General features: G+C 42.8%; 1 protein-coding gene across 5 annotated transcripts in view; it reads right to left on the bottom strand.

The window, feature by feature from the left end:
• ATG2B (autophagy related 2B) overlaps positions 1-27,808 on the bottom strand; it is an 87,606-nt gene that overhangs the window by 39,159 nt on the left and 20,639 nt on the right. For 4 of the 5 annotated variants that reach the window (XM_067555093.1, XM_067555092.1, XM_067555097.1 and 1 more), the window contains exons 7-22: positions 18,722-18,818; positions 17,377-17,559; positions 16,275-16,429; positions 15,010-15,124; positions 14,207-14,468; positions 13,124-13,274; positions 12,819-12,911; positions 12,434-12,622; positions 11,502-11,775; positions 8,278-8,380; positions 6,621-6,813; positions 6,343-6,485; positions 4,967-5,124; positions 4,518-4,690; positions 3,977-4,127; positions 2,837-3,036 (exon numbers count right to left, since the gene is read on the bottom strand). In XM_067555093.1, the coding sequence (XP_067411194.1) occupies positions 2,837-3,036; positions 3,977-4,127; positions 4,518-4,690; positions 4,967-5,124; positions 6,343-6,485; positions 6,621-6,813; positions 8,278-8,380; positions 11,502-11,775; positions 12,434-12,622; positions 12,819-12,911; positions 13,124-13,274; positions 14,207-14,468; positions 15,010-15,124; positions 16,275-16,429; positions 17,377-17,559; positions 18,722-18,818 (2,640 nt within the window). The remainder of the gene's footprint in view (positions 1-2,836; positions 3,037-3,976; positions 4,128-4,517; positions 4,691-4,966; positions 5,125-6,342; positions 6,486-6,620; positions 6,814-8,277; positions 8,381-11,501; positions 11,776-12,433; positions 12,623-12,818; positions 12,912-13,123; positions 13,275-14,206; positions 14,469-15,009; positions 15,125-16,274; positions 16,430-17,376; positions 17,560-18,721; positions 18,819-27,808) is intronic. The other variant, XM_067555094.1, reaches the window with a different exon arrangement.

Genomic DNA, 27,808 nt, shown 5'->3' with positions numbered 1-27,808 from the left:
ATGGATTATATTCACAGGGATCACTCACAAATGACTGACATGCAACCACATCTAAGGTGGAATCTGGCAGCCATTCTAAGAGTAGAAGCCACAAAATGACTGACTGCTCTTTTTGTTGTTGTTGTTGATCATGTTCTGCAGTCCTTCCTCTTCTGCTTTGTTGATAGTAGGATCTTTCTGTCTTTTGCTTCAAAAAGAACTCCTTGTCCACTGCTTTGTCAAAAAGCTTATTCTTAAAATACTTAGAGACAATTAAGTGCTCAGTTTGGCTTTCTACTCTACAATCCACAAACATTCCCTAGCTATAGTACTGCATCTCTCTCTCGTGAGTTTAGCTGGCTGGTTCTTGCTAAGATGCTCAGGATCCAACTGACTGCTGGGAAGGAATTTTCCCCCCATGACAGACTGGCAATGACATTGAGGTTTTTTCTCTTTCCAATGCAGTGTAGCATATGGGTCACTTGATGGGATCATCTGGGTAATCAATTCCCTACCGTTGCAGGGTCCTTGGACATTAGTGCACCTTGGTCATTCTTACTGTCTTCCTGTAGCACATAATAGTTTAGTTGCCTGAGGTCTGTAATACCTCGGTCTAATTTAGGTTTTAGGTTTTAGTGTGTGGGTGCTGGGTAGTGTTGGTGGCTTGTGATATACAGGTGGTCAGTATGATAGACTGTACCCCATGTTCAACATTTTTAGAAGACTATGATAAATTTTGTACAAAGTATGCCTTGTGAAGTATCATTTGGAAAGTCAATCTGCTGAACATTATTGTCCTAATAAAATAAGTGTATCAACATGGAATGTAAAGTTATAAGATTCTATTGTATAACACTGCTGTAACATGTTTCAAGTTTAAGAAAAGCAGACCCAAACCAGTTTTTCAGAGACAAAGACACACTGGCACCCCAGCCAGGTATAAGCATAATCAGATGAACTATTACAGACTATCACCTAGTTAAATGGCAATTCTTCGGCAGGAAGAAGGGTGTAAGCACTAGAACTGAGGTTTCCCATGTAAACAGATTGGCTGGAGGTAATCCTCAAATAGCAGAGAATGATATAAGAATGGAAGACACACACAACACAAATTATCTCTCTGCCCTCATCTCTACTCATGACATCTACAACACTTGAAAGACAAAGGAAACATCATTGAACTGGGGGGAAGGTCCTGGATGAAGCAATCCATCCAGACTGCTGTGAGGTTTTGGTGAGAAAAACCTTTTTGCTTTTATGTTCACTTAGCTTGTTAAGTTAGGTATTAGTTTGTGGCTTATCATTTTATTTTCTTTGTAACCAATTCTGACTTTCATGCCTTATTATTTAAAATCACTTAAAATCCATCTTTCTGTAGTTAATAAACTTGTTTCATTGTTTTATCTAAACTAGTGTGTGTTTGGATTGAAGTGCTGGGAACCTCCACTTGAGATAACAGGGTCTTTGCATATCATTTTCCACTGGTGAAATGACAAACTTTATATAAGCTTACATTGTCTAGTGGGAGCTCGGCAGTATATTTCTGGGGGAAGGTTTGGGACTAGGAATTTGCTGGGTGTTGCCCTATATGTAATTCATGAGTGGCTGGCCAGTGCATTCATGTAATACAGCTGCGAGTGAATTTGCATGCTAGATGCTGTGTATGAATGGGCCAGGAGTGGTATTCTCACAGCACAGCAGTGTAAAAGGCACCCCAGACTGGAATATTGAAGGGACAGCTGTCCAGCAGTCCAGACTGTACCCTGGGGAATGTCACAGTGAGACTGGATGAGCTGGTGGTCCCTTCTGGCCTTAAACTCTATCTTATGGCTTACCTTTTCCAGGTAGTGCCCAGTGGCAGCTGGAATAGCTGGAAGAGGGAGGCCCTCTATCCCTTGACAGAAGACGCCAAGTGCCACTGCAGCACTTCCAGAAATATGACTTGTTTGTGGTGGATACCACTAAGGAAAGGCGCTTACCGCAACTGATGTGGATCAATGGTGGCTAGTGGAGATGCCCTGTAGTTAGGGGCAGTGGGTACAGGGCATTCGAAAGGTGCACAATGATCTGTTACATCATTCTGAGGTCCATGAAAAGTGTAAGCTACAGCTCTATTGGAGTCCCGGTGCTGGTGGTTGCTGAGGCCCTACCAAAGCTTGAACCCATTGAGTCGTTGAGCCCTTGATTGTCTGGAGTTGGCTGCCACTGGAGACTCCCTCTTTTTCCATCCACCTGTGTGCCACTACTAGAGCTGCTGGATTCTGGGGTGCTCTCATCTTCTGCCCATACCAATGAATGCAGGTGCCAAAGCCAAATGAACCACTCCTACCAATGAACACAGTGAGGTTGGAAGTAGGCAGGCAAAAGCTGCTCTTTAGCATAAAGGATGCAATATTTATCTACCAGGCAAAGCTGCCCGGAAGCTGAACACTAATCTTATAGCTCTTTGTATTTATCCCTGTCTAAGGTGGAAGAAGGGCCTCCACAAATGCATAGCAGAGGTAAAACAGACCAAAGGAAGGACAAGGCGGCTAACTGACCAAAAAAATACAGATCCTTTAAAGAAAAGCAATAGTGATCAGCACACAGCAGCACATGAAAATTTAGGCTATGTTACTAAATAAACAGACATAACCACAAGGAACATTAAAGCAGCTTTACAGTCTAGTAAAGCATTCAGATTTCAATAGCCATGAAACCAATAATTTTAAAATGGATATGGTTCAAAGTTTGTAGTTATTAGCGTTTATCTATAACCTTTATGAGAACATTTGAATTCTTGTAAATGCTTTTAGGTAAATTACATGTCTGAAATAACATATACACTACATGAAAGCTTAAATTTGGGAACACAAACCTTTGTATTGCTCTCCGATTTATCTGACTGGATTTTCACTGCAAGAGACAGCATACTTAAACAGTCCACTCCAACACCATCTGAAGAAGTCCTATTGAGACCATCTTCTTCAGAAAAATAAATTGTAGGTTCTAACCAATGTGGACGTGTTGTGCTAGGCAGTCGTATTTCAGACGGAGGGACAATTCCATCCACCACACCTGTATAGAGATTGTAGCTAGGGTTATCTGATGCAGCCTCTGTTTGTGATTTAGGTAAACCCATTGGAAATCTGTTTATCCTTATCTCGCTATAAGATCACTAAACCACTAAAATTACTAAATACAATAACAGTACATACTTAAAGTTGCAGACCTCAATGGGGAGGTTTCAAATAGTCCATTATCTAAAACAGCAGCTCCAGCTAATTAACAGCAATTAACTTTGCCATATTATTAGCAAAATAGAAATGATAGCTCAGATATGAGTGATAGGAAAGCTTCTGCTGTTGTAGATCCTCTGTACCTAGAAGTTCATGATTGGGAGGTTGGTGAAGATCATGAGAGACAGTGCCAGATGTATTCATCCCCCCAACTGCTGTTGTAATAGAAGCCCTCACACTGAAATTCTCTTAACTTCAAATGAGTGGCAAGGAGGGTATATGAACAGAAAACTTTAAACTGATAGATCCCACTCTCTCCTCCTTGGCTACAATGGAGCTGCCATCCATGGAGACTGTTTGGTCACTTCAAAATACTTTACTGGCTGACTGCAATTTAGAAAGCCAGGGAAGGAACTAAAACCCATATTAGGATTTCAAGGGGTGCACACAGATTTGTACCATCTTGGAATTACATATAAATTAACAAGTGGGAATGACACTTTTTGAAAAAAAGACAGTATCTGCAGATTTGAAAGTTTTGCAGGCTAGCAGTTGCAGAGGCCATATTAAGCTAGGTAGATCCCTAAACAAAAATATAAATTATGTAATTTATTATTTGTATTACTCTAGTGCCTAAGGGGCCTTGCCATGGACCAGGACCCCACTGTGTTAGATGCCAGACACAGAATAAAAAGACTGCCCCTGCCCCAAAGAGCCTGTATTTGACTGTTAATTGATCTTCACTCTAATTTACACCCATTGACATTTTAAGTTCCTACCTTGATGATATAAACTGAGGCTGGTAGAATGAAGGCAGATGTAATGTTTGTCTTCAAAACCTTCATATTTAGTCACACAGAATAATGAACCACCGTTGAACTCAAACCAGAATTCACCATGCTTGCCTTCCAGAATATTCCCACCATCCTGCTGAAGAAAGAATCAGAAACATATCGCTGCTTCAATTACTGTTGTTGCTTAGGACAGTGTAATATAACTTGCTACTTGCTACCATACAAGCTCTCCTCTCCTTGTATTTAATTTTCCTAACTTCAAATATGAAGTAATCAAAATTGTTTAAACATAGAATCATAGACAGATGTACCCTTAACCATATAATTAAGGTTGTGATACTCTAATATCTGAAAGATGCTCATATGGCTCCTTGTGGAGTCACATTTGCTGTTTGTACAACAAAACTGCTAATAAAGCAATAATACAACAGATAGAACCAAGAGCTCCTGTCAGCATAGCAAGACACATTATGCTTGTAAGTAAACCCAAGACTTAGCACAATATTTTCCATTCCTGATACCTCACCTTTATATCTGTGAATATTGACACTAATCCATGATTAACATTTAGAAGAACAGAGAGAAAGCTCTGTGTGTTCTTATTTTGCAATTCAAGCTTTTTTTTCCGGCGTGAACGATAGTTTGGATCAACTGTGGAATAATATTGTAGAGTTTCCTCCTCAGATCCACTCTCATCATCTACAAGAAAACAACAACAAAATATCTTGATGCTATAAATACACAAGTTATCAAAGAAAATTACACTATGTTTTTCACCTTTAATAACAATAAATTTCATAGCAGTATTTTGGCTAACATTCTATCTATAACAAAACATTCATTTACACTTTTCTTTGCGGGATACATAATCTCTTTATTTTATATCTTCAAGCTTTCTTTTTATAAACTTAAGTCTCAGAAATGTGTATCTATCTTGTACCATTGTTGTTTGAGATGATTTACAAAATACATTACCATAATGAATTGTAGATTTAAATTGATTAAAACTGTCTTTACTGAAAGTATTGATCAGCTGGCTGGCCACAGAGAGTCCACCACCATATGAAATGTTCTCAAATGTTTCTACAGGAGATGGAGCTGTGGGTTCCCACAATAATAAATCATTGCTGATCCTAGAAAGAAATACATATTGTTGTTGAATTATTAAACATCTGATTATATTCCCAATTGAATTAAAGCTAATTAATGTGCAATAGATCTGTAACAGATTCTATACAAGATAGTCTGCAAAAGGATGAGATGAGTTCAAGAGCAAAAATCACAGTAACATATTTTAGTGAGCAAAGAGATGCTAATAATCTGCTCCTTAAATTTGTTAAAAAAATTTGATTGTTACTAATTACATATCAGGCATTTGATTATGCAGCATAAATCCTTTACATGCAATAATTCAATGGATATGCCAAAGAAAGTTACTCTGGCTGCCTCATGTATGTTAAAGAAATTCGCACGATGCACATTCTATATTTCTTGTTTTAAGACAGTCTTTTGGGCAATCTGGGTAAAAGTTTTGCTTGAAGTGGAAGTGTGATTTCCCAAAGCTTGTCCAGTGAGAGGATTGAAGGGGAATGAGTGCTTAGTTAATGGCTTAGGTGTCTCACGCAGATATCAAAGTCAGGCTCCTGAGGGATAGCTAAGGCTAAAAAAGGGACAGGATCTCAAATTTTTCAAGGGTAGGGTTAGAGAAATTGAGTGTAAGTACATGCATATTGTTTAGAAATTTAATACATTTTTGCTTTATTTTTCTATGTACTTGAGTGTTGATTTCTATATCAACTTCTTCCTCTATTCTTTCAAGCTTGGTTCAATTTTCCTTTACTACTTTTGTATGTTTTTATGTTGTACATTACTGGTGTTAATATTGTAAATAGTGATTTTTTTTTCTTTTCCTTGCCTTGTTGAATCTGCTTTATTTAAAACTAAATACACACACGAAGCGAAGGGAAAAGAATCCAATTAAACGATTTTTGAAGTATAAAGATCTACATTTGAAGAGGAATTCAAGTAATTTATGGCAATTGTAAGCACTTATAATAAAGGTTTATTTGGTGGAAGCAAAAGACTTATTTACTTTACTTTCAACAGAAAAGGTTTGCCAAATTGTTTTGAGTGGCTGGCTGCTCAGATAGGGACCAGAGACTTAATTGCACTTATGATAATAACTTAGAATAGCATTTATATGGCACTTGATATTCTTATAGAGCTGTACAAATGTTATGGGACAAGTTAATTGCTGCTGCAGCTACTGACTTAGTTGTTCTTATGAACAATGAACACACTGACTAGAAATACAGGCCATATTAACCAAGCAAACTAATGCTTATACTCACCTATTGTAAAGTTTCTCATAAAAGATTTTGTTTGGCAGTGTTAAGTGAACATTTGGTAACATGAGTTCCAGTACATAATGAGAATTGCTCATTGCTTTATCCTGAAACTCAGTCATCTCAACTGCATCGCCTGGCATCACCATCTGAAAATAACAAAATAAAACACATACACTCAAGTTGTTCAAGGTTTTCTGGCACAGAAGTTGCATATAAGCTAGAATTGCTATATTAATTGTATCTGCAATGATTCTGTTAATAACAGTAAGATTTTGTTTTACCTCTTCATTTTCAAACATGACTCTACGAGAGGAAAAAGGAGAAGGCTCTGGTCTTCTCAGATCACAGACATCCTTAAGAGAATGAGATCCTCCTTCCTCTTCCTCTTGAAAGTTTCCATCACCCTCCTCTTCTTCAGCTGCTATCCTTTCCAAAATGGAGTGTACAGCCAGTGGGTTTATTTTCAGTACAATCCTGATATTGAAAAAAGCATGCAGAATAAATTATTAATGATATATACTGTGAATTTTTACAGTAGATATCCACTGGAGATGTATATGTGACTTTTTATGAGTTAGCCTGTGAGAATTCATTAATGCATATATTATATATAAACTATGTATAAATTAGATGTCCAAATTTATTGTTACATGTGTCTAAATGTACTATTGTAAACAGAGAGTAATCACATTGTAAACTTTCATCCAAAAAAGTGTGTGAATGCCATTACATTGTCTGGCATAAATCAATGAAAAACAGAACACTCAGAATTTGGATTGAAATTGCCTCTTTAATTTATGTAGCTATGTAGGTATTGCCTTTATATTATAAATGGTATGAACATCTAACCAGATGTCTCGCAAACATTAAATGTCCTTATATGTGACATGACCTATAATAACTAGGCTCAAGAAGAGGTTCAGTATTAGCTCAAATTTTCTCATTTTCCACCAGGATCTTAACAATTAAAAATTAATTGTGTGTGAGATTTTCACTTTAAGAGTGTGATAAATTCAGAAGAAAAAAAGTAAAATGAAGATGAACAGCGTACAGACGGAAGAACTGTTTATACTTTTACTCAAATCAAAAATTAAAAGCAATCATGTTGCCAAGTGTCATACATCTGGCAGTGCCATCATATATTCCCACAGCTCACTGGGATCCTCACACATTCAGCTGAGCCAGGGAAAGCAGCAGGTATTTGCCTACAGAAGTGCCTTCCTACAGCATGGGGCTGCTGTGGTACCTGCTGACAAGCAGCCTCTCTGCCTCTCCTGCCCACTGCCCTCTATGCTGAATCCCAGCCAGGAAGAGACAGTAGCACTATATCAGCAGCACAAGGCAAGGGGCCCAGTACTGTCTCCAGGATCCCTCACCACCTAGCTAGCTAAATCAGGGTGTCTCCTTCCTCTCCCATCACTCACACTCCATGCACCTCAGCAGCTGCAGGCACCACAGTACCTACTCATCTTTTAAGAGCTCTTGGGAAAATGCTCCATGCATCCCAGTAGCTAGCCATCCATCTGCAAGCACCTCTGGTCACCCTGTTATTTCCAGGCAACTCCACCAGCCACCATCCTCACGTAACATCTTTGGATTCTCTCACCCTCCCAGCTTCCTTGTCCCAGACAGCCCCCAGCTTTCTCCCCTCATAATTCTCCATTCACCTAGCTTTTCCACACCAAAAGTATAGGAGCTTAGTTATAATTGGATCATTCCACCCAGAAGTCATATTATCCATTAATAAAGGTCTGTGTTATTTCTGCATGATAAGATTTCGTCGTCTCTTGGGGTCTTTTCAACTACAGGGCTCAATAATGACACATTTTACTTTGTGCTTAATGTTTAAAGTAGCTGTCACATGGACTGTTTGTATTCATTTTTAGAGCAAGTATTGTTTTAAAAAAGAATTCTGATGAAAAATTAAAGATATTTTACCGTGGCCAATCAAAGTTGTCAGATGATGTCATATCTCCATCTATGCCACTGGACACTTGAAAAAACTTTATTGAAGATTCTGCTTTATCTTCTTCAAATAAGCCTTAAATAAGAGAAAAGGTTGTAGAAAAATAAAAAATACCGGGGCTAGGGTCTGCCTGCAGGTGTAACCGAGCAGAACCCTGCTCCATGAGTTTAACGCTTTTGAAGCTAGTGCTTTTACAATCTTGGTATTTGCCATTACCAATAAAACAGGTCACATTTTAAGTAATACTTTTTTCCTAAACAAAAACAAACAAACAAACAAAAAAAACAAAACAAAAAACATAAAGCAGTCTTTAGAAGTAAATTGCAACCATCTTCAGAAGATTTTTCTAGCTAACAGGAGTCAGTTGGAAAAATAGAGATTGCTGAATTATAGGAACACAACTTGCAATTAGAGTATCACTAAATTATGTTACATCTACTAGAGGTTTCCCTCAAAGGATATATCTACAGTGCAATAAAAAACCTGTGGCACCGAGCCTCAGAGCTTGGATCGACAGCTTGTCGGGCTCTGGCTGTGAGGCTAAAAACTGCAGTGAAAATGGTCCAACTTGGGCTGGAGCCTGGGCTCTGAGATCCGCCTTCCTAGTGGGGTTTCAGAATCTGGGCTCCAGTCCAAATGTCTACACTGCAATTTTTAGCCCTGCAGCCCAAGTCCCATGAGTCCGAGTCAGCAAACCAGGAACAGCTGTGGCCTTGCCTTGGGTCTTTTATTGCAGTATACCCATACTCCAAGAAACAGAGCAGTTGATAAACCAAGAAAGTCTCAACTACAAACCTGGCACACATTAAAGTTTAAGCCACTTAGATTTATCTCCCCTAAAAGCATTAAAGCAGTGGTTCCCAAACTTTTCTCTGCCATGGCACACCTTGATACCGTTAATTATTTGAGGCACACACCACCATATAGTCTCCAGATGAACTCATGAGCCAATTCAGAACTCTTCAAGTAGTTTTTCAAAAAATTCCATGGCACACCTGCTCAGGCCTGACAGCACACCGGTATGCTGGGGCACACTGGTTGGGAAACACTGCATTAAAGTTCTCTACACTCAGTGTTCTCAACCTTTTTCTTTCTGAGGGTCCCCCAACATGCTGTAACTATTCCAGACAAGAGATAGCTAGGGGCTGTGTGCAGTGAGGGGTGTAGCTCAAGGTACAGGCAGGGGGGATAACTAGGGGCTGTGTGCATGAGGGAACCCCTCATGCAGTTGCTGCTCCTCAAGAGCTCTGTCATTCCCAGAACCAGGTCCTGTTGCCTGGGCGGCTCATACCGGCTGCGTGAGCAGTCAAAGGGGGCTGGGAGCAGAGGAGCAGCAGCAGGAGACGGGGGAGCGCCGTGGCTGCCCACTCCGTGGCACCAGCCAGAGCAGCAGCCACCCCACACTGCCTAGCTCCAGCTTCCTGCCTGGACAGGGGATGAGGCCTTGAGAAGGGGGGAGAGGGAGGAGATAGGGGTGTGTATGTGTATGTTACCCCCAGAACTGCCCTGCTCTGGTTAAGATACTGCAGTTGGGGGGAGGCAATGCCCCCCGTGCTCCCCAACTCCACACATGGGCTCAAGGCTTGTGCCTCATGGGCACCAGGAGTCACAGACCCCCTGAAACTGGCTCGCGGCCCCCTGGGGGGTCACAGACCCCCAATTGAGAACCATTGCTCTACACGACTACCAACCATTTAAGACGCTAGGTATTTATTTTATTTGTAGTCTTAATCTTGGACTTTTTAGTAAAGGAGAAGTCTTTGGAAAGTATTTCCGTATTGGCCATTTTTTCCATTCAAGCATTATTTTTGTATCACATAACTTAGCAGTTCAACCCATCTGCTCATCAGTGAGTGTATGTCTACACTACAAGGTAAGCCCATACTGCAAGGTAAGCCCAGGGTTCAAACTCAGGCTCAAGCCTAACCCCCTTTCTGTCTACACACAAATTGTGCTAACCCAGGGCTTGGACCCAGGGTCCCAGGACCACCCACCCCCCATGTGTGAAGGGTCCAAGCCAGGGTTCAAGCCCTTTTGCTCTGCAGTGTAGACACAGCCCCACTGGACTCATTCTCTGGGATTCTGCCAAAAGTCCCATTGGCCAACTTTCTTTGTCTTCTGGACAGTCAAGTTTGGTTGACTGTCAAGTATTCCCACATTGCACCACGAACAAAGGGCTAGAGCAGCCACATTTTGGGAAGGTGCTAGGAAGTCTGGGATATGGGTGGTTGGATTCAGGCCTGCATAATACTCTGTAAATGCTGCAGCCCCAGAGTGGCACTCAGGGTTCAACAATTCCTAACCGAGGGTTACAAATGAGTGTAGCTGCTCAAGCCCTAGGTGAACCAACTCAGGGTCTGCTAACTCTAGTTCTACTAACCCAGAGATGACACTGCAGTGTAGACATAATCAGAGACTGATTAGAAGTGCCAGAGAAGAATGAAGGAGAAATTCAGGTCTTACATTTATTTTGCAAAAAAAATTTTGCACTCTGGGTTCTTGGCTTACATAAGCACAATTCCTTCATTTTAAAAATGAAGTAACACAAATTCCTACCAACTTGAGGTTGCCATTTTGGATTTGCTCTATCCAGTAGTGAGCTGCTATTGCTTTCTCCAAAGCTTGGTTTAGAATTAAAAAATGTGTATACTCAAACATATTTTTTCAGTACTAAACTAAGCTTTTTGAAGCTTTATATGCAAATCTGGGGACTAATCCTTCAGTGAAATCAACCCAAAATAATGCTTAGGATATTTGTTGCTCCCAATGAATTCAAGCAATTCTGCATCTTTTGCTTCAAGACCATAAGATGTTAGGTGACCAAACTGTATTACCGAAAAAGCCTTTACTTTAACTTCAGTAAACTTTTGCCTGTATTTATTGGTATATTTCAGGTAGAACCAGAAGTCTTAATTATATAATACAACTAAAAACATTAAACACCAAACTTACTTATCTGAGATTCGGAGTCAGTTTTGTATTATGCTAAGATATATACTTTGATGTGGATTGAGGTTTTATCACAGAAATACAGAAACTGCAGTAACAGATAAAATGCTCCAAGTGTAAAATTAAAGTTGTATTCTCAAGACAGCAAATGTTCTATTATAAAGTCACAAGACCTCTTTCTCAATCAAATAGCTGTTTGACAACTGAAAAGTATAATTAGCATTAATATAACATTTGTACTTCTTACCGGCTAACTCTTTAAAAGTAAGCTCTAATTTAACTTGTTCTGGAGTTGAACCTCCTATAAACTCAGTCTTGAACTCCATATCTGTAAATTCAAGATGAAGGATTTCCTTCTGAAGTGATTTTTTAAACCAGGGTCCTCTTTCCTGATCTGATCGTAGGTCAGGTATTGGGAAACGAACAGAAAGATCTAATGCTGGTGAAGTGACTTGCATAGAAACTCTACAGTTTGCAGGTGTACGTGAATCATCCAGAAAAACTTCGGTGAACGCCTTATGCTAAAAAATACAAGGTAAAAAACAAACTAGAGAAGCAGCATAAAAAAAAACAACTTTACAATTTGGGGGGAGGGGAGGGAGTTATTGAGTTGATATAATGGGTATAATATGTAAAGCTGCATTTTTTATACAATATCATACAGTACTGTACATGAACTACAGGAGAATCTGGACTACCCATACTTTTTTGCTAAACTGTTAGAACAGGTACTGTCAAGCTTCTGTATTTACCAGGACTGAAAAAAAAAAAATATTCAGGACAGAGCTATATAGGTATAGAATTTGAACGAGGGTCATATGGCTGGTTCTAGAGCCCCATTATTGGAGGGTCAAGTGGGTGTTTTGGAACCCCTGCATTTAAAAAATAAAAAAACCTTCCAAGAGACAAGGGGCTGGTTAGATCCCTGGAAAAATCTTGGGTTTTAAGAGTTTAAAAAAGTAAAATGTGGCTACTTTGTCAATATTTTGCTATTATTTATAATTTATATAAAAGGATAAAGACTCTTCAATCTCCTTTACATTGGATAGCTTCAGACTGAAAATAATTTTGGGCCCCTTTAAGATTGTTTGGGGGGAGGGGAGAGCCTACGTTTCCTTTGCCGCCTCGTAGCTCCAGGACTACCAGCATGCACACAAATTAATTTCACAGTTCACTCACCAGACTAATGTGTTTGTTGTAAGATGTATACATGTGAGATGCCATCATCTCCACCGTGGTAAGTTTCTGTGGCTGAAGCAAAGAATTTAGTCTGTCCACAATACTGATATCCAGTTCACAAAATACTGGACTTAACTTGATTTGTAACTCTGCTTTCTGTGGAACAGAGCTCAGTCTTCCTTGACTACCCTATAAAAATAAATACACCAACATTCTCCATAAAATACTGTAAAATATGTTATAAAAACAAATATTAAGGATTCTTGCAATATACATCTTCCTATGCAACTATCAAGATTAATAAATTCATTTTAAAGATTACAGAAAAAATATTAAGCTACAGCATAATGCAACAATACAGTCAGGTTTTTTTTTTCAACCTTACCTGAGGTCCTCTGTTATCTGAGTGCTTATAATGCAGATGAAGGCATGAAGTAGGATGCGTGTCATTTCCTTTTTCAGAATGAAATGTTAGCAGCTTGAAAATTAAAAAAAAAAAAAAATACAGTGGTATAGTAAGGAATAGATATAAAACAAACAAAAGTACTAGAGAACAGGAAAAGGCACGTTCTACCTAAAAAGGAGCAACAGATGGCTCTGGCCCAGGCTGCCAGCCAATCCAGTGTAGGATTTCCAGTTAACATTTTAATTGCCTTAGTGTGCTTGGCTAATAACTGCATTTTTAATTACCTCTGTATAGTGAGGTTGAATGGAATGAGAGTCGGTAGAGAAAAGGCATTCCAGTAGTTCCATTTGCCCAATGGACAAATCTGTACTGAAGCATCGAGAAGCAGACTTTTGTCTTTGTTCATAAGAGACTTTGATGCCAGTACCTATAAATCTGTTATGAGAAATAAAGATAGAAATATGTATAAAATAGATAGCTGTAATCACTTTGAAAATTCAGAAACATCTGGTGTATATATGTGTGTGTGTGCGTGTATATATACATATGTATGTTATAAAGAAATACATCAGTAAAGTGATACTCAGACTGAGGCTCCGGACCTGCAAGTTACTCTTCAATGTGTCTCCTGTGGCTCTTTGCAGCACATGATATTAAAACACTGTGTGATTTAATTATTAACCAATCAAAGCTATTAACAAGTCAGGATGCTTTTACTATGTTATTAACCAATTGTAGAATACTTTTTCAGTCTACTCCTGTGGGAATAGGCTAGATTAGCAATCTAGGATAATGGAATCCACCTATTCTGCTTTCAACAGTGACTAATACCTAATACTTCAGAGGAACACATAAAAACTCTACAATGCACCTACTGTAATTTTGCAATATTATGCCATGGAAAAATTGCTTTATGACCTTCAGATGATTTTGTTCACTTTTCTATTGTGCCCCAACTCATATCCCATTTTACACTACAAATAAAAAACAAACTCAAAACGACAAACCACTTGTGTAATAAGGGGGCTCTATAAACTATACCTATTTTTGAAAGATGCTGAATAAAACAGAGAAACATCCTGATTTATGCTCAGGACTCGGTGTGTTTGATTACAGATCCTGCACATGGCTTGATCGATCTCTGCATGAAGAGACTTAGGATGAGTTGTGCACACATGGTTCCCCATTTTTCCTGAGATTTTGCATTTTGGAACTCAAACTGTCCAAAACTATTTTAACATCTAATGAAAAAACAATAAGCTTCTAGTATTTCAAATATTTATGAACATAAAGCTAAGCTGTCAGAGCGTATTTAAAAGAAAATTTGGTTCATTGTTTGTTGTATTAGTTAATAAGCAAAGATGTACCTAAGGTGGTCATGAGAACAAGCCTCTGCAAATACTTCTCGGAAGGACAGAAAATCTTCTGTTGAAAACTTAACTGGATCAATCTTTTCTATTCGTGTAAAGAAATCCAATGCCATTGGTGTCAGTGGATTATGGTTCAGTGATGTTTCTGGTGGTGGTAGAGGGTCAATATGAAGTACAGATACTGAGAAAGTGCCTACTGCCAGTCTAAAAAGAAGTTCAGGCCTGGATTCATCCACTGAAATAGATCTGGATGGAAGGGCTGAAACACAAAATTAAATTACAATTCTCATTGAAAGTTAGTTTTCAATAGCAGCTTACACATGTATTACATTTACCAACATAACTGCCTGAAGAAGTACATAAATGCAAACTATGGCTACTATGCAAATCACAATAAGATTAATTTTATACACTGTAATGTGTTAAATTGAGTCTCCGTTTAATTATAGAAGATATACACATTGTGTAGAACTACTTTTGTTGAAATGATCTTCCTGTACCTCATTTCTAAATTTGGCCAAATCCCCCACATAAATGAGTAACATCCATGTAAACCTCTCATTCACTTATGAGAAAACAGATAATCAGGAATCTGTGCAATAGGCATAAGTCATGAAGTGCACAACTTTATAAACTGTACTGTCTAGAGGAAAAGACTACAAACTAATTAAAAAAGCATTGGGGAAAGGTGACATTTTAGTCTTCTGGATTTTGATGTCCTTTTGTCAAGTTTCAAAATAACAATGAAAAATGTCCAACAGTATAAAATAACAAGGAAATAAACACACATTTTTACTTACAAGTCCTTCTTAAGGGAGTTTGGTGAACAATAGTGGGTGTAAATGATGAACCTCTTGGTATTGGTGGTGGTTCTTGTTTATTAGGATCATGAAAATCGCCCCAAGTTGGCTGAAGCTAAAACACAAATATGTGATCTCTCATCTGCATAACACAACAGTTCTCAATGATTAATCTATCTAATGCAAGGAGTAACGTAAGACACAAAGGCTATGTCTACACTGACGGCGGCAAAGTCGCTGCTCTCAGATCGACTTATCTGGATCGACTGAGCGGTCAGTGAAGACCCACTCAGTTGATCCAGAAATCAACGTTATTAATCCACCCCTGAAAGTGGTGTAGCACTGCGTCGACTGGAACGCTGTTCCCATCGGCACAGTGCAGTGAAGACGGCGCACAGAAGAGAAGCACAGCAGTTGACGGGAATTATGCAAGTTCTTTGCATACTTTGCGTAACTCCCATCGACAGCTGCCAAATCGCGGAGGTAAGTGTAGACCAAGCCAAAGACAATACACAAGACCTTTGTGCGTATATGCTATCAAAAGTAGCTTTCCAGCTTGCCATCTTAATGGTATATTAATCAATAGTTTGTCTATTGTTTATCTGGGTGTCAAGCTATATTCTTTAGCTCTATGATAATCTTCCCTTTGTATTTTTGAAAGCGAGATAACATTGCCCTCACAACTGACATGTATTCTTTTGTTACCCAAGAGAAACTAGAACTGCTCCCTATGACCCCTATTCAGCAAAATAGGGATGAACTTAAATCACAGTAATACTTTGCTGAATTACAGGTTATGCTCTAAATTTAAGTAATACAATAACTTTGAGTGCTTTTATTCTGTTCCTGACCTTGTAGCCTACGTTAAAAGGCCTAAATATCAAACAGAGATATGTAGCACAAGGGTCTGTCACAAATACTCCACATAAACTATAGCAGCTTGGAAACATATATAATCTATTTCCTGGTCTGCTAGCCAAAGAAATTCATAACTAATGGAAATCCCAGGTTTCAAAGCTGCAGCTTGCTGCAGGAATTACCACTTAAAATCTAACTCCTTAATAAAGGAAACCCAGAAAGTGATTTTGTGCATTAAGGAACCATACAAATTTGCTAGTTGATATTGTCATTGGGAGAGAAAGTTGCATATGTGTGTACTTACTATTGTCTGAGATTTTTTCAACAGTTATTAACAATGAAGAATCAATAGGATAAAAAAGAAAACTTTTGTTCTACAAAGATATTAACAATAAACAATACTATACCACTGTAGCACTCAATGGAGATCCTGCTGGTGTAGTAGTGTATGTACTAGTTAAAGATAGGTCTAGATCCATAGTTGGTGGGTCTCCAAGAGGTGGAAGAGAGGAGAGACTATGAGACATGTCCATGTCAGCCATTGAGAAGAAAACTTCTTCTTCTATGGAGAAATTATGTATAATCAATTGTGCTTTTCCTAATGACAAATATTAACTTTAGTTATACTAAATTAATCATAGTTGCAGAAACAAAATAGGCTGGATATGACATTAACTAACTAAAAGTTTATTTACAGCATTTCATAGCTCACTTATCCTGAGGGTTAAAAAAAAGGATTTTTCCAAAAAAAGGTGCGTGACCAAGCCGACATGAAACACCAAGTTCCAGCAATGTGATAAGTATACAGATAATGCAAAATGTTTCCATTTATTTTCATGTTCAGCTTAAGACTACTATAGACTGCAGTGATTAATTCACATGCTCCATGCTGAATCAGATATGAATTGGCAACTAAAAAAACCTAGCAAATTATCCATAGGCTCAAAATTAAAAGTAAACTAGTTCACATTTAACATAAACAATCATAAAATAAACTATATAAAAACAAATAAAATTCCAAGCTACTATAAACCTTTGTTAATTAAGCTGTACTAATCTAAGTATTGACATCTTCCAGATTTCAGGTTTCTTCTCCATAAAATTCCTGTCTTAAATCCAAATACATTTCTGCAGCATATGCATGTTTAAACTAGGTTTTATAATAGAGAACCAAAAGAAAGAGTTTTTCTAGTATTCTATATTTCATTTAGTTCCTTCAAACATTAGTCCTGAAAGGGATCTTACAGTATTAGTGTCTGTTTTGTTGTATATTAGTTCCCAGACTATTAAATGTCCCAAATGAACAATGACTTCAGTCTGCGCTAGTAATGTGAATATGCCTTATAATCCTGATTTAAGAGTATAATTAATGGTTTAAAAATTTATGAAGGTCACTGTTATTTTGCCCTTCTGAAAGGTCAGAATGCTTTTACACTGTACATTCAAAATTATTTTGCATGATGTCGACACTAGGCTGTCTGACACACTAACATCATGTTTAATTCTCACCACGGCTACAAGGTGTTCTGGCTGTCTCAGTCTCATAAAAGCTCTGCTCAGATGATGCTCCTGCTGATAAAGATTCTTTTCTTAAGCAACGCTTCAGCTCCATGTGAATCCGATACTCGTCTTCCTGTTGCATTGGTCGGTTCTTCCTATCTTTATTTGACAATTCTATCCTGTTGGGGTTCTCTGTATTCAAACAGAGGAAATAGAAACATAATTTGTATTTCTTTTCCAATCCCCCATGGAAAATTTCAATAACTAATCAAAAAGCTGGCTGACATTTTATGAAGTTATCATCTCCCATTTTCAATTCTCCAAATAAGAACCAGCATTTAAAATAAGCCTTGTTACCTAATACATGGAAAACTAACTCCTTTTCTTTCTGTACTATTAATTCCAAATCTAAGAGGAAGGTTTTGAGATTATATAGGCAGAATAGTTACAAATTTTTTTTTAAAAAGTTCTGGTCCATATTGTCTTTAGAGAGTTTTGGACACATCATCTAGAAATTACATTATAATAAGAAATCCCATTTTCTGGCCCCAATTTAATCAATGGAATGGGAAAATATTTCCAACATCCTTCCAAGAATCTTAAAATCATGACCTAAATTGACATCATAATTGAATTTGAAGCATTGGGAATATATCTAGTTATATACCTGATCCAGTAAAATAAGTTTTATTCTTTTATACAGCAGGATTAAAAAAAGGATTGTACACTTACATGAACAACGAGGTCTACACTACAGACCTATATCAATATAACTACGTTGCTCAGGAGTATGAAAAATCCACACCCCTCAGCAATGTAGTTATACTGACAACTTCACGTATGGACAGTGCTATGTCGGTGGGAGAGCTTCTCCCATTGACATAGCTACCGTCTCTCAGAGAGGTGGATTAACTACACTGCCACTGCAGCTACAGTGGCACAGCTGCATCGGTGCAGCTGGACTTGATGGACCCCACTCTGGTCAGAGAATATAATTTTCTAAATTATACCAAACAAAACTGTTTCACTGTTATTTTGGACCTCTCTCCCTCCCCAACTCCTCTTCCCCCTACATTAAATTGTACTCTCCACCTGTTATATCATCACATACTAAGATTCAAGCTCTTTAAAGAGGCTATTACATATGTGTACAGCATATAGAACAATAAAGCCTGGAGACCTGATTGAGACCTCCAAGTATTATCTTTATGCAAATAAATAGATAATAAATATTAATAATCTGGTATAGCAATTACTATGTACCTATTCAGAGGACTAGTTTATTGTGCAAGCTTTCTTTACTGTTTTATATCTCATCAAATACACATTTAAAATTAATATAATATTTACTTGCCTGGTCCAGCAATAGCTGCTATCATGTCCAATAGAAGATGTACCTGCCTTGGTGACAGGAATAGGTGTATAGAGTCTATTTGCCCATCTACATCCAACTTAAAAAAAAAGATTATAAACACTCAGAACAAAGACACGTCTCTTAAGCTTCCCCAATCAACTATCAGTCACTAGATAATGCAGAGCATCACTCTACAGGTCAAGAGACAACTAAAGCCCTTATTCTCTATTTTTCATTCTTTCCCCTGTCACCACCGCCATGCTACTTTTAAGTGAAATGCAGGTTGTATCTGGAAGTTCTGAAGAATGATACAGTCTTCCTGCAACATTTGGTATTGAACCTTTATATTCTTTCAACTGGAAACAAACTGAAATTTAACTGTACAATTGCTTCCAACTTTGGGTTCCATAGCAGTTCTACAGAACATTGCTGATGTGCCAAATACTATTTATTTGATTATGCTATACACAAACAAACCCACACAAAAAAACATGCACCCTGGGAAGAAAATCCAGGATCATTATTAAGCAGTTAGCAATTTTGTTTCTTTAATACTCTTGCATATAATTAATGGTGCCAACATAAAGCTTATTTTGTATACTACATACAGAATAGTAAAACTTGCCCCTTCTGAGATACTTTTCTTTAAAAATTCAAATAATTTTCCATTAATACTTGTCTGTATTTATTATACAAAATTACTGATTTTCTTAAATAATGTTGGATTATAACTAAGATTTATTATAAAGTGTAACAGTATCAAAACACTTAAGGAAATTAAACTAGTTCTCTCCAGACCACTAGACAGCACCACGAATTGGGCTTGTTCCCAGTGTTTGCTGTAGGATTACTCCCTTGGGGGCTCATACAGATTTAGGGTAGAATTCTAAAACCCCTTACATTCCCACTTGTTACTCCACTGGCAAGTATTATATGTAGGAGAAAAGATTTGCTGGAGCAAGCATTTAGATGATATATATGATAACAGTCCTCATAAAAGATGTCCAGTGAGAGCGAGTACCACAACTAACATTTACGAAAGGGATAACATTACTGTAGACACATGACAAGTTTCTTTCTATAGTTGCTACAGTTTATAAACTTATTTGATTATGCTGGAAGTGTAGATTTTTTTCTTAAAAGTAAAAATTAAATATTAGCATTTAAAGTTCATTAATAATTCTCTTTCAGCTCTCTAAATATCTATTAGTGACATAAACCGATGCTCATGCAAAGTCCTCACATAAGTAAAAGGCAAAAAGCAACTAACCCTTTACAATTATTTGTACACTGGTATGACAATTCAGGTCCAGAACAGGAGGTTTAACTCCCATCTACCAAACATGCAATTAAATCACCTGATTGTATACGAAATTATTGTACTGTACAAATATATTGAGTAGGGTCTTTTTTGGAAGTTTATAATGTTCTGAACTTGATGGTCATTATGAGATACGTATGCAGACCATAGTTGTGTGTGTGTGTGTGTGTGTGTGTGTGTGTGTGTGTGTGTGTGTAGGAAATTATAACTGTATAACTAAAGTGCAACAGGGCAATGAAAAACAGGGTTACTTACCAGTAACTGTTGTTCTTCGAGATGTGTTGCTCATATCCATTCCAGTATAGAGGTGTGTGCGCGCCCCGTGCACAGATTCCCGGAACTTTTTTCCCTTAGCTAGCTCCGTAGGGTCAGCTCCGGCGCCCCCTGGAGTACCGCGCTCATGCCGTGGTACATAGGGCGCTGCTGACCCTGCGGCCCCTCAGTCCCTTCTTTCTGCCGGCTCCGACAGTGGGGACGGAGGGTGGGTTTGGAATGGATATGAGCAACACATCTTGAAGAACAACAGTTACTGGTAAGTAACCCTGTTTTCTATCTTCGAGTGATTGCTCATATCCATTCCAGTATAGGTGATTAAATAGCCATACCTTGGAGGTGGGTAGGAGTCAGCGTTGAGCTCCTCTCGCCAGTACTGCTCTGCCGAATCCTGCGTCCTCTCTCGCCTGCTGCACGATGGCGTAGTGGGACGTGAAGGTGTGGACCGACGACCAGGTTGCTGCTTTGCAGATGTCCTGCAGGGGCACTCCTCCCAGGAAGGCCGCCGATGAGGCCTGGGCTCTGGTTGAGTGCGCTGTCACAGCTCCTGGAAGCGGTACCTTCGCCCGCTCGTAGTAGGTCTTGATGCAGGCGGTGTTCCAGGTGGAGATGCGCTGGGTGGAGACAGGTGAGCCCTTCATCCAGTCCGCTACTGCCACAAACAGCTGCGTCGACTTCCGGAATGGCCTGGTCCGCTCGATGTAGAAGGCCAGGGCTCGTCTGACGTCCAGCAGGTGCCATCTCCGCTCCTCCTCCGAACCGTGTGGTTTTGGAAAAAACACGGGGAGGAAGATATTCTGGTTATAGTGGAACTGAGACACCACTTTAGGCAGGAAGGCTGGGTGGGGCCTCAGTTGGACCGTATCTTTATAGAAGACCGTGTACAGAGACCCTCCTAGCCGATGTAATGGCCACGAGGAAGGCTATCTTCCAGGAAAGGACGAGCAGCGGGCATGTAGCTATGGGCTCGAAGGGGGGTCCTGTCAAGGCAAGGACCTGGCGAGGACCAGATTTAAATCCCAGGGAAGCACCGGGTCACGGACCTGGGGATACAGCCTCTCCACCCCTTTGAGGAACCTGACTGACATGGGGTGGGAGAACAATGAACGCCCTTCCATCAGCTGGTGGAAGGCCGAGATAGCTGCCAGGTGCACTTTTAGGGACGCCAGTGCTAAGCCCTGGAGCTTTAGGTGGAGTAGGTACACCAATATCGCCTGTATGGGCGAGCCGGACGGTGGGAGACCCCAGGATTCCGCCCAACAAGTAAAACGCTTCCACTTGGCCCGGTACACAACCTGGGTGGAAGGTTTTCTGCTGCCCAGCAGGATATGTTGGACCTGCGCCGAGCAGGCTTTCTCTCCCTCCGTCAGCCACAGAGTCTCCATGCCGTCAGGTGGAGGGAGTCCAGGTCCGGGTGCAGCAGGCGACCCTGGTCCTGTGAGAGCAGGTCGTATCGCCTCGGAAGCGGGAGCGGTGTGTCGATTGACAGGTCGAGCAGCATGCTGTACCAATGCTGTCGTGGTCACGCTGGCGCAATCAGTATCATATCCGCTCTGTCCCTCTTGATTTTCAAGAGGACCTTGGACAGGAGCGGGATGGGGGGAAACGCATACTGGAGGGACCCCATCCAGTCCAGGAGGAACGCGTCGGAAAGGGAGCCTGGCTTTTGACCTCGGAGAGAGCAGAACCTCGGGCACTTCCTGTTCCAGGACGACGCGAACAGGTCCAGTTGGGGAACCCCCCACTTCTGGAAGATTAAAGTCACCACCTCCGGGTGCAGTGACCAGTCGTGTCGGGGTAAGAATGACCTGCTGAGGCGGTCTGACTCGTTGTTCCTGACCTCCGGGAGGTGAGAGGCAGAGATGTGAAAATCGTGCCTCACAGCAAAGTCCCAAAGACGAATGGCCTCTTGGCAAAGGGCCGATGAGCGTGCTCCCCCGTCTGTTGATATAAAACATGGCCGCCGTGTTGTCTGTAAGGACCTGAATCGTCCTGTCCCTCAGGAATTTGATGAAGACTTTGCAGGCCAAGCGGACTGCCCTGAGCTCTCTGACATTTATATGGAGAGCCTTCTCGTCTGGTGACCATAGTCCCTGGGTGCTCAGGTTCCTGCTGATGTGGGCCCCCCAACCCTCGTCTGAGGCTTCCGTTATTAGGGTCACTGAGGGAGCCAAGTCTCTGAAGGGAATGCCCCTCGGCACCTCCCCGGGGTCCTTCCACCAATCCAGGGAGGACAGTACCTGGGTGGGGACCGTAACCACCTTGTTCAGCCAGTGCCTGGCCGGTACATAGACTGAGGCCAGCCACCCTTGGAGAGGCCTTAGTTTGAGGCAAGCTAGCCTCACCACATAAGTACATGCCGCCATGTGTCCCAACAGCTGAAGGCAGTGCCTGGCTGTCGTCGTGGGGGACCTGTGGAGATCACTGATTATGGCGGTCATTGTCTCGAACCGAGTCTGTGGAAGGAAGGCTCTGGCCTCTCTGGCATCTAAGATGGCCCCTATAAACTCTATGCGCTGCACCGGGGTGAGAGTAGACTTCTGCTCGTTGATGAGTAGCCCCAGTCTGGTGCATGTGGCGCAGGTGAGGGCCAGGCTGTCCTTGACGTGGGCCCTGGACTTGCCCCGGATCAGCCAATCGTCCAGGTAGGGGAATATCTGGACCCTTTGCGGCGCAGGTGGCCGCTACCACTGCTATGCATTTTGTGAATACCCTTGGTGCAGATGAAAGGCCAAATGGCAGGGCAGAAAACTGGTAATGGAATCCAGCTACCATAAATCTTAATAGCTTCCTGTGGCCTGGAAGGATGGTTATGTGAAAATACGCATCCTTCAGGTCGAGGGAATCTGAATCTAGGGTAGGAATGATGGAGGCTAGGGAAACCATGTGAAATCTGGTGCGCCTGACAAACTTGTTCAGGCGGCGTAGGTCCAGAATTGGCCTCAGGCCCCCCTTGGCCTTGGGGATTAGAAAGTACCGAGAGTAGAATCCCCTTCCCTGTTCCTGTGTAGGAACCTCCTCTATTGCACCGAGTATGAGGAGGGAGTTGACCTCTTGTATGAGGAGTTGGTCGTGAGAGGGGTCCCTGAAAAGGGACTGGGTAGGGGGAGAGTCTGGGGGGAAAGCCGTAAGCTGTAATGCATAGCCCTTGTGGACTATGTCGAGGACCCATTGGTCGGTGGTGATGGCTTCCCATTCGGCTAGGTATGGCCGAAGCCTGTGGCAAAAGGGTTTGGACTGATCCAGTGGGAAAGAAGGAGTGCCGCCCTCGTGCACCCCGTCAAAACCTCTTATGGGGTACATTGCCCTTGTTAGGGCCTTGCTGTGACCCTTGAGGGGGTCCCTGCCGGTCGTGGCGGTTAGGCACCCGGTACCTTTCTCTACCCCTTCTGGGCTGAGTAGGTCTGGGGGGCAGCCTCAGTGGAGGTTGCTGCTGCCTCTGTGCCTGGGGCCGGTTCTGGCGCCTCGAGGCCTGAGGTGTATAGAGCCCGAGGGATCTCAGGGTGGCCTGTGAGTCCTTTAAAGCATGCAGCTTTTCTTTGGTCCTCTCAGAAAAGAGGCCGGAGTAGTCAAAGGGGAGGTCTTGAATGGATTGTTGGACCTCCTGGGACAGACCTGAGGCTTGAAGCCAGGAGCAGCGGCGCATGACGATGGCCGAAGCGATCGCCCTGCTTGCTGCATCCGCTGCATCACTGGCGGACTGAAGAGCCGCCTTAGCTACCGCCACTCCCTCTTGCAACACAGTGGCAAAGTCTGTGGCCTGGTCCAGGGGCAACCCCGAGGAGAACCTCTGTAGCGAGGACCAGAGGTTCAAATTGTACTTTCCCATGAGGGCCTGATGATTCGCTACCCTCAGCTGTAGGGCCGCAGTGGAGTACATCTTGCGCCCAAAAAGGTCCAGCTTTTTGCTGTCCTTATCTTTAGGGGTGTTGCCCTGGCCACCCTGGCGGTCCCGCTGGTTCACTACATCCACTACGAGTGAACCTGGAGCGGCATGTGTATATAGAAATTCAAACCCCTCCTTTGGGACATAGTATTTTTTCTCAGCACCCTTCGAAGTGGGGGCCACTGAGGAGGGAGTTTGCCAGAGGGTTTTTGCAATTTTCATGACCCTCTCATGAACAGGCAGGGCCAGGCGTGATGGTCCTGCTGTCTCCGAAACACCAAATAGGGGATCCTCCTCCTCCGACAGCTCCTTAATCTCCAGACCGAGATTATCAGCCACCCTCCTCAGAAGGTCCTGGTGGCCCCTGAAGTCAAAGAGGGGGGCACTAGTATCTCTGGCCGCCGCCTCATCTGGAGAGGAGGAGGATGATTGCGGTAGGGACCCTGTGGAAGGCCCTTCCTCGGGGTCAGACCCCTCCTCAGAGGGGTGACCCTCCTGCGGGTCTGTTGTAGGGGGCATTGGTGGGGCCACCGAGGTATGAATGGAGGCAGTCCCCTGGCCCATCTGAGTACCCCACGGTCCCCAATATGGCCATTGCCAGGGGCCTTGGGGCCATGCAGATGCAGGCGCGGGAGCCTGCTGGGTCATCTCCATCTTTCCCCCTTTTGAGCCCGAGCCACTCAACCGGTGCTTTTGGGCTCTGGAAGGGGAACGGCTCCTAGAAGAGGAGGACCTTCGGTGCCGATGTCTGCGGTGCCGATGAGGGGAGGAGCTGCTGGAAGAACTGTAGCTGTCATGACCTCTCCCTCGAAACGACTTGCGGCGGCACTCCCCAGACCTAGATCGGGAGCGATGACGCTGGCGATGTCGCGACGCGGATCTGGAGTGCAACGTTGGTGCTGCGGCGCTCGGTGCCAAGACAGACGGTGCCGCGGGGCTCGGTGCCGAGAAAGATGGTGCCGACGATGCAGGCGGTGCCGAAGCTCTCGGTGCCGACGCAACGCTCGGTGCTGAGGCAGGCGGTGCCATTAAGCTCGGTGCCGATGCGGTTGGCGTCGAGACAGTCGGTGCTGGGGATCGATGCTTTTCTGGGCTCCGCATCGGAGTACCAAAGCCCATGCTCAGGTCCCCGCTCGAGGCGGAACTGTATTGCCTTCGCCTTGATCGTTTGTCCCTGGACCGCCCTCGGTGCCACAGAGCTCGACGACCCGGAGTCGGAGCTAGGAGGGGAGCCCACACTCTCTACCCTCCTTGGCCGTCTGGGGGGAGACCTCGACTCCTGTCTCCTCCACCCACCGGGGTAACCCAACACGGGTTTACCCCGAGATACAGGTCCCGGAACCCTCGGCCGAGGGGGGGACGGAGGCGTAGGCAGGCCCATGAGGGCGCGTGCCGCAGCGAAAGCCTCCAGTGTCGATGGCCCTTGCAGAGGCGCTCCCCCACCCCCAGGAGTCGGGGGAGGCTCTCTGCGAGGAGATGCCGGTGCCGGAGTACTCTCCACGGCACGTGGCTGGGGCATCTCCTGCTGTACCCCCTGCTTTCCCGGTAGCAGGGGGCAGTCCATGTGTGCGGCCTCGCGCTGCTTCTTCTTCTTCGGTGCCGATGTAGTCGGTGCCGGTGCCGATGTCGGTGCCGGTGGAGCGCTCTGCACCGAGGAGATGCTCGGTGCTGCAGGGGAGCACGACGGCTCGGAGTCTGGCCGAAGCGCGGACTCCATCAGGATCGCCTTTAAACGCGCGTCCCTCTCCCTTTGGGTCCTCGGTTTGAAGGACCTACAAATTTTACATTTCTCTTTCCTGTGTTGCTCCCCGAGGCATCGGAGGCAACGGTCGTGAGGGTCACACACAGGAAAGGCTTTTGCATACTGAGTGCAGGCTTTAAAGACTGTGGAGCCAGGCATGGCTCCGCTCTAGCCCCTAAGGGCACTAACTATCTTAACTATTCGCTAACTATCTATTTAAAAACAAAAAACTCTAACAATAAAAGCTAACACTAAGGGATGCTACGTGTGTTTGAATGCAAGAGACAGACGTTCCAGTTGACCGTCACAGGCGGAAAGAAGGAACTGAGGGGCCGCAGGGTCAGCAGCGCCCTATATACCACGGCATGAGCGCGGTACTCCAGGGGGCACCGGAGCTGACCCTACGGAGCTAGCTAAGGGAAAAAAGTTCCGGGAATCTGTGCACGGGGCGCGCACACACCTATACTGGAATGGATATGAGCAATCACTCGAAGATAGAACAATTAGAGAGGGAGGGCCACCTCCCAAAACAGGCATTTATACAACCGAAGTTTCTAGTTCAGATGAGGCCTAAATAACCTCATTGTGGTAGTGGTAGATACACTGGAGAGCAGGGATAGGATACAGAGTGAGTTAGACAAATTAGAGGATTGGGCCAAAAGAAATCTGATGAGGTTCAACAAGGACAAGTGCAGAGTCCTGCACTTAGGACGGAAAAATACCATGCACTACTACACTGGGGACCGACTGGCTAGGAAGCAGTTCGGCAAAAAAAGACCTGGGGGTTACAGTGGACAAGAAGCTGAATATGAGTCAACTGTGTCACCTTATTGCCAAGAAGGTTAATGGCATATTGGGCTGCATTAATAGGGCATTGACAGCGGATCAAGGGAAGTGATTATTTCCCTCTATTTGGCACTGGTGAGGCCTCATTTGGAGTACTGTGTCCAGTTTTGGGCCCCCCACTACAGAAAGGACGTGGCCAAATTGGAAAAAGTCCAGCGGAGGACAACAAAAATGATTAGCGGGCTGGAGCACATGATTTATGAGAGGCTGAAGGAACTAGCCTTGTTTAATGTGCAGAAGAGAAGAATGAGGGGGGGATTTGATAGCAGCCTTTAACTACCTGAAAGGGGGTTTCAGGGAGGATGGAACTAGGCTGTTCTCAGTGGTAGTAGATGACAGAACTAGGAGCAAGGGTCTCAAGTTGCAGTGGGGGAGGTCTAGGTTGGATATTAGGAAAAGCTTTTTCACTATTAGGGTGGTGAAGCACTGGAATGGGTTACCTAGGGAGGTGGTAGAATCTCCATCCTTTGAGGTTTTTAAGGTGCGGCTTGACAAAGCCCTAGTTGGGATGGTTTAGTTGGAGTTGGTCCTGCTTTGAGCAGGGGGTTGAACTAGATGACCTCCTGAGGTCCCTTCCAATCTAATCTATGATTCTATGAGTCACCATGCCAGGAGATAAAAATAGAAAGGGAGAAAAGTCTTTTTAACAGGAAACTTGAAACAGGAGTTGGGGGAGTATGTGCATCAACGTATGTGGGTGTCTGTGGGGGAGAGGGTTTCCACACCTTTGGGTGTGAAGAACCAGCGGGGAAAAGTCTGAGGGTCTGGTAGTTAAGAACTCACAGTGGATGGATTTATGGAGACTTGGGACTTGAAGGGCTGTTGGGGTTACCCTGCAGGAAATTACTAGGCTGGATGAAACCAGTATGTTATGATTGTGGGCAGATTGCTAGCATCAGAGCTCTGAACCAAAGCAGCACAGCATAAAGGCGGCTAAAATAACAAGGCAGACAGTGACCAAACCTCTGATTGGTCTAGATGATCCCCAAAACATTACAACTGGCTCCTTTTCCTTTCCTT

The sequence above is a fragment of the Emydura macquarii genome, unplaced genomic scaffold, assembly GCF_026122565.2.
Source record: "Emydura macquarii macquarii isolate MOO-44397 ecotype Brisbane River unplaced genomic scaffold, CSIRO-AGI_Emac_v2 contig_1551, whole genome shotgun sequence".
NCBI lineage: Eukaryota > Metazoa > Chordata > Testudines > Chelidae > Emydura > Emydura macquarii.
This window is presented reverse-complemented; position numbering and strand designations above follow the sequence as displayed.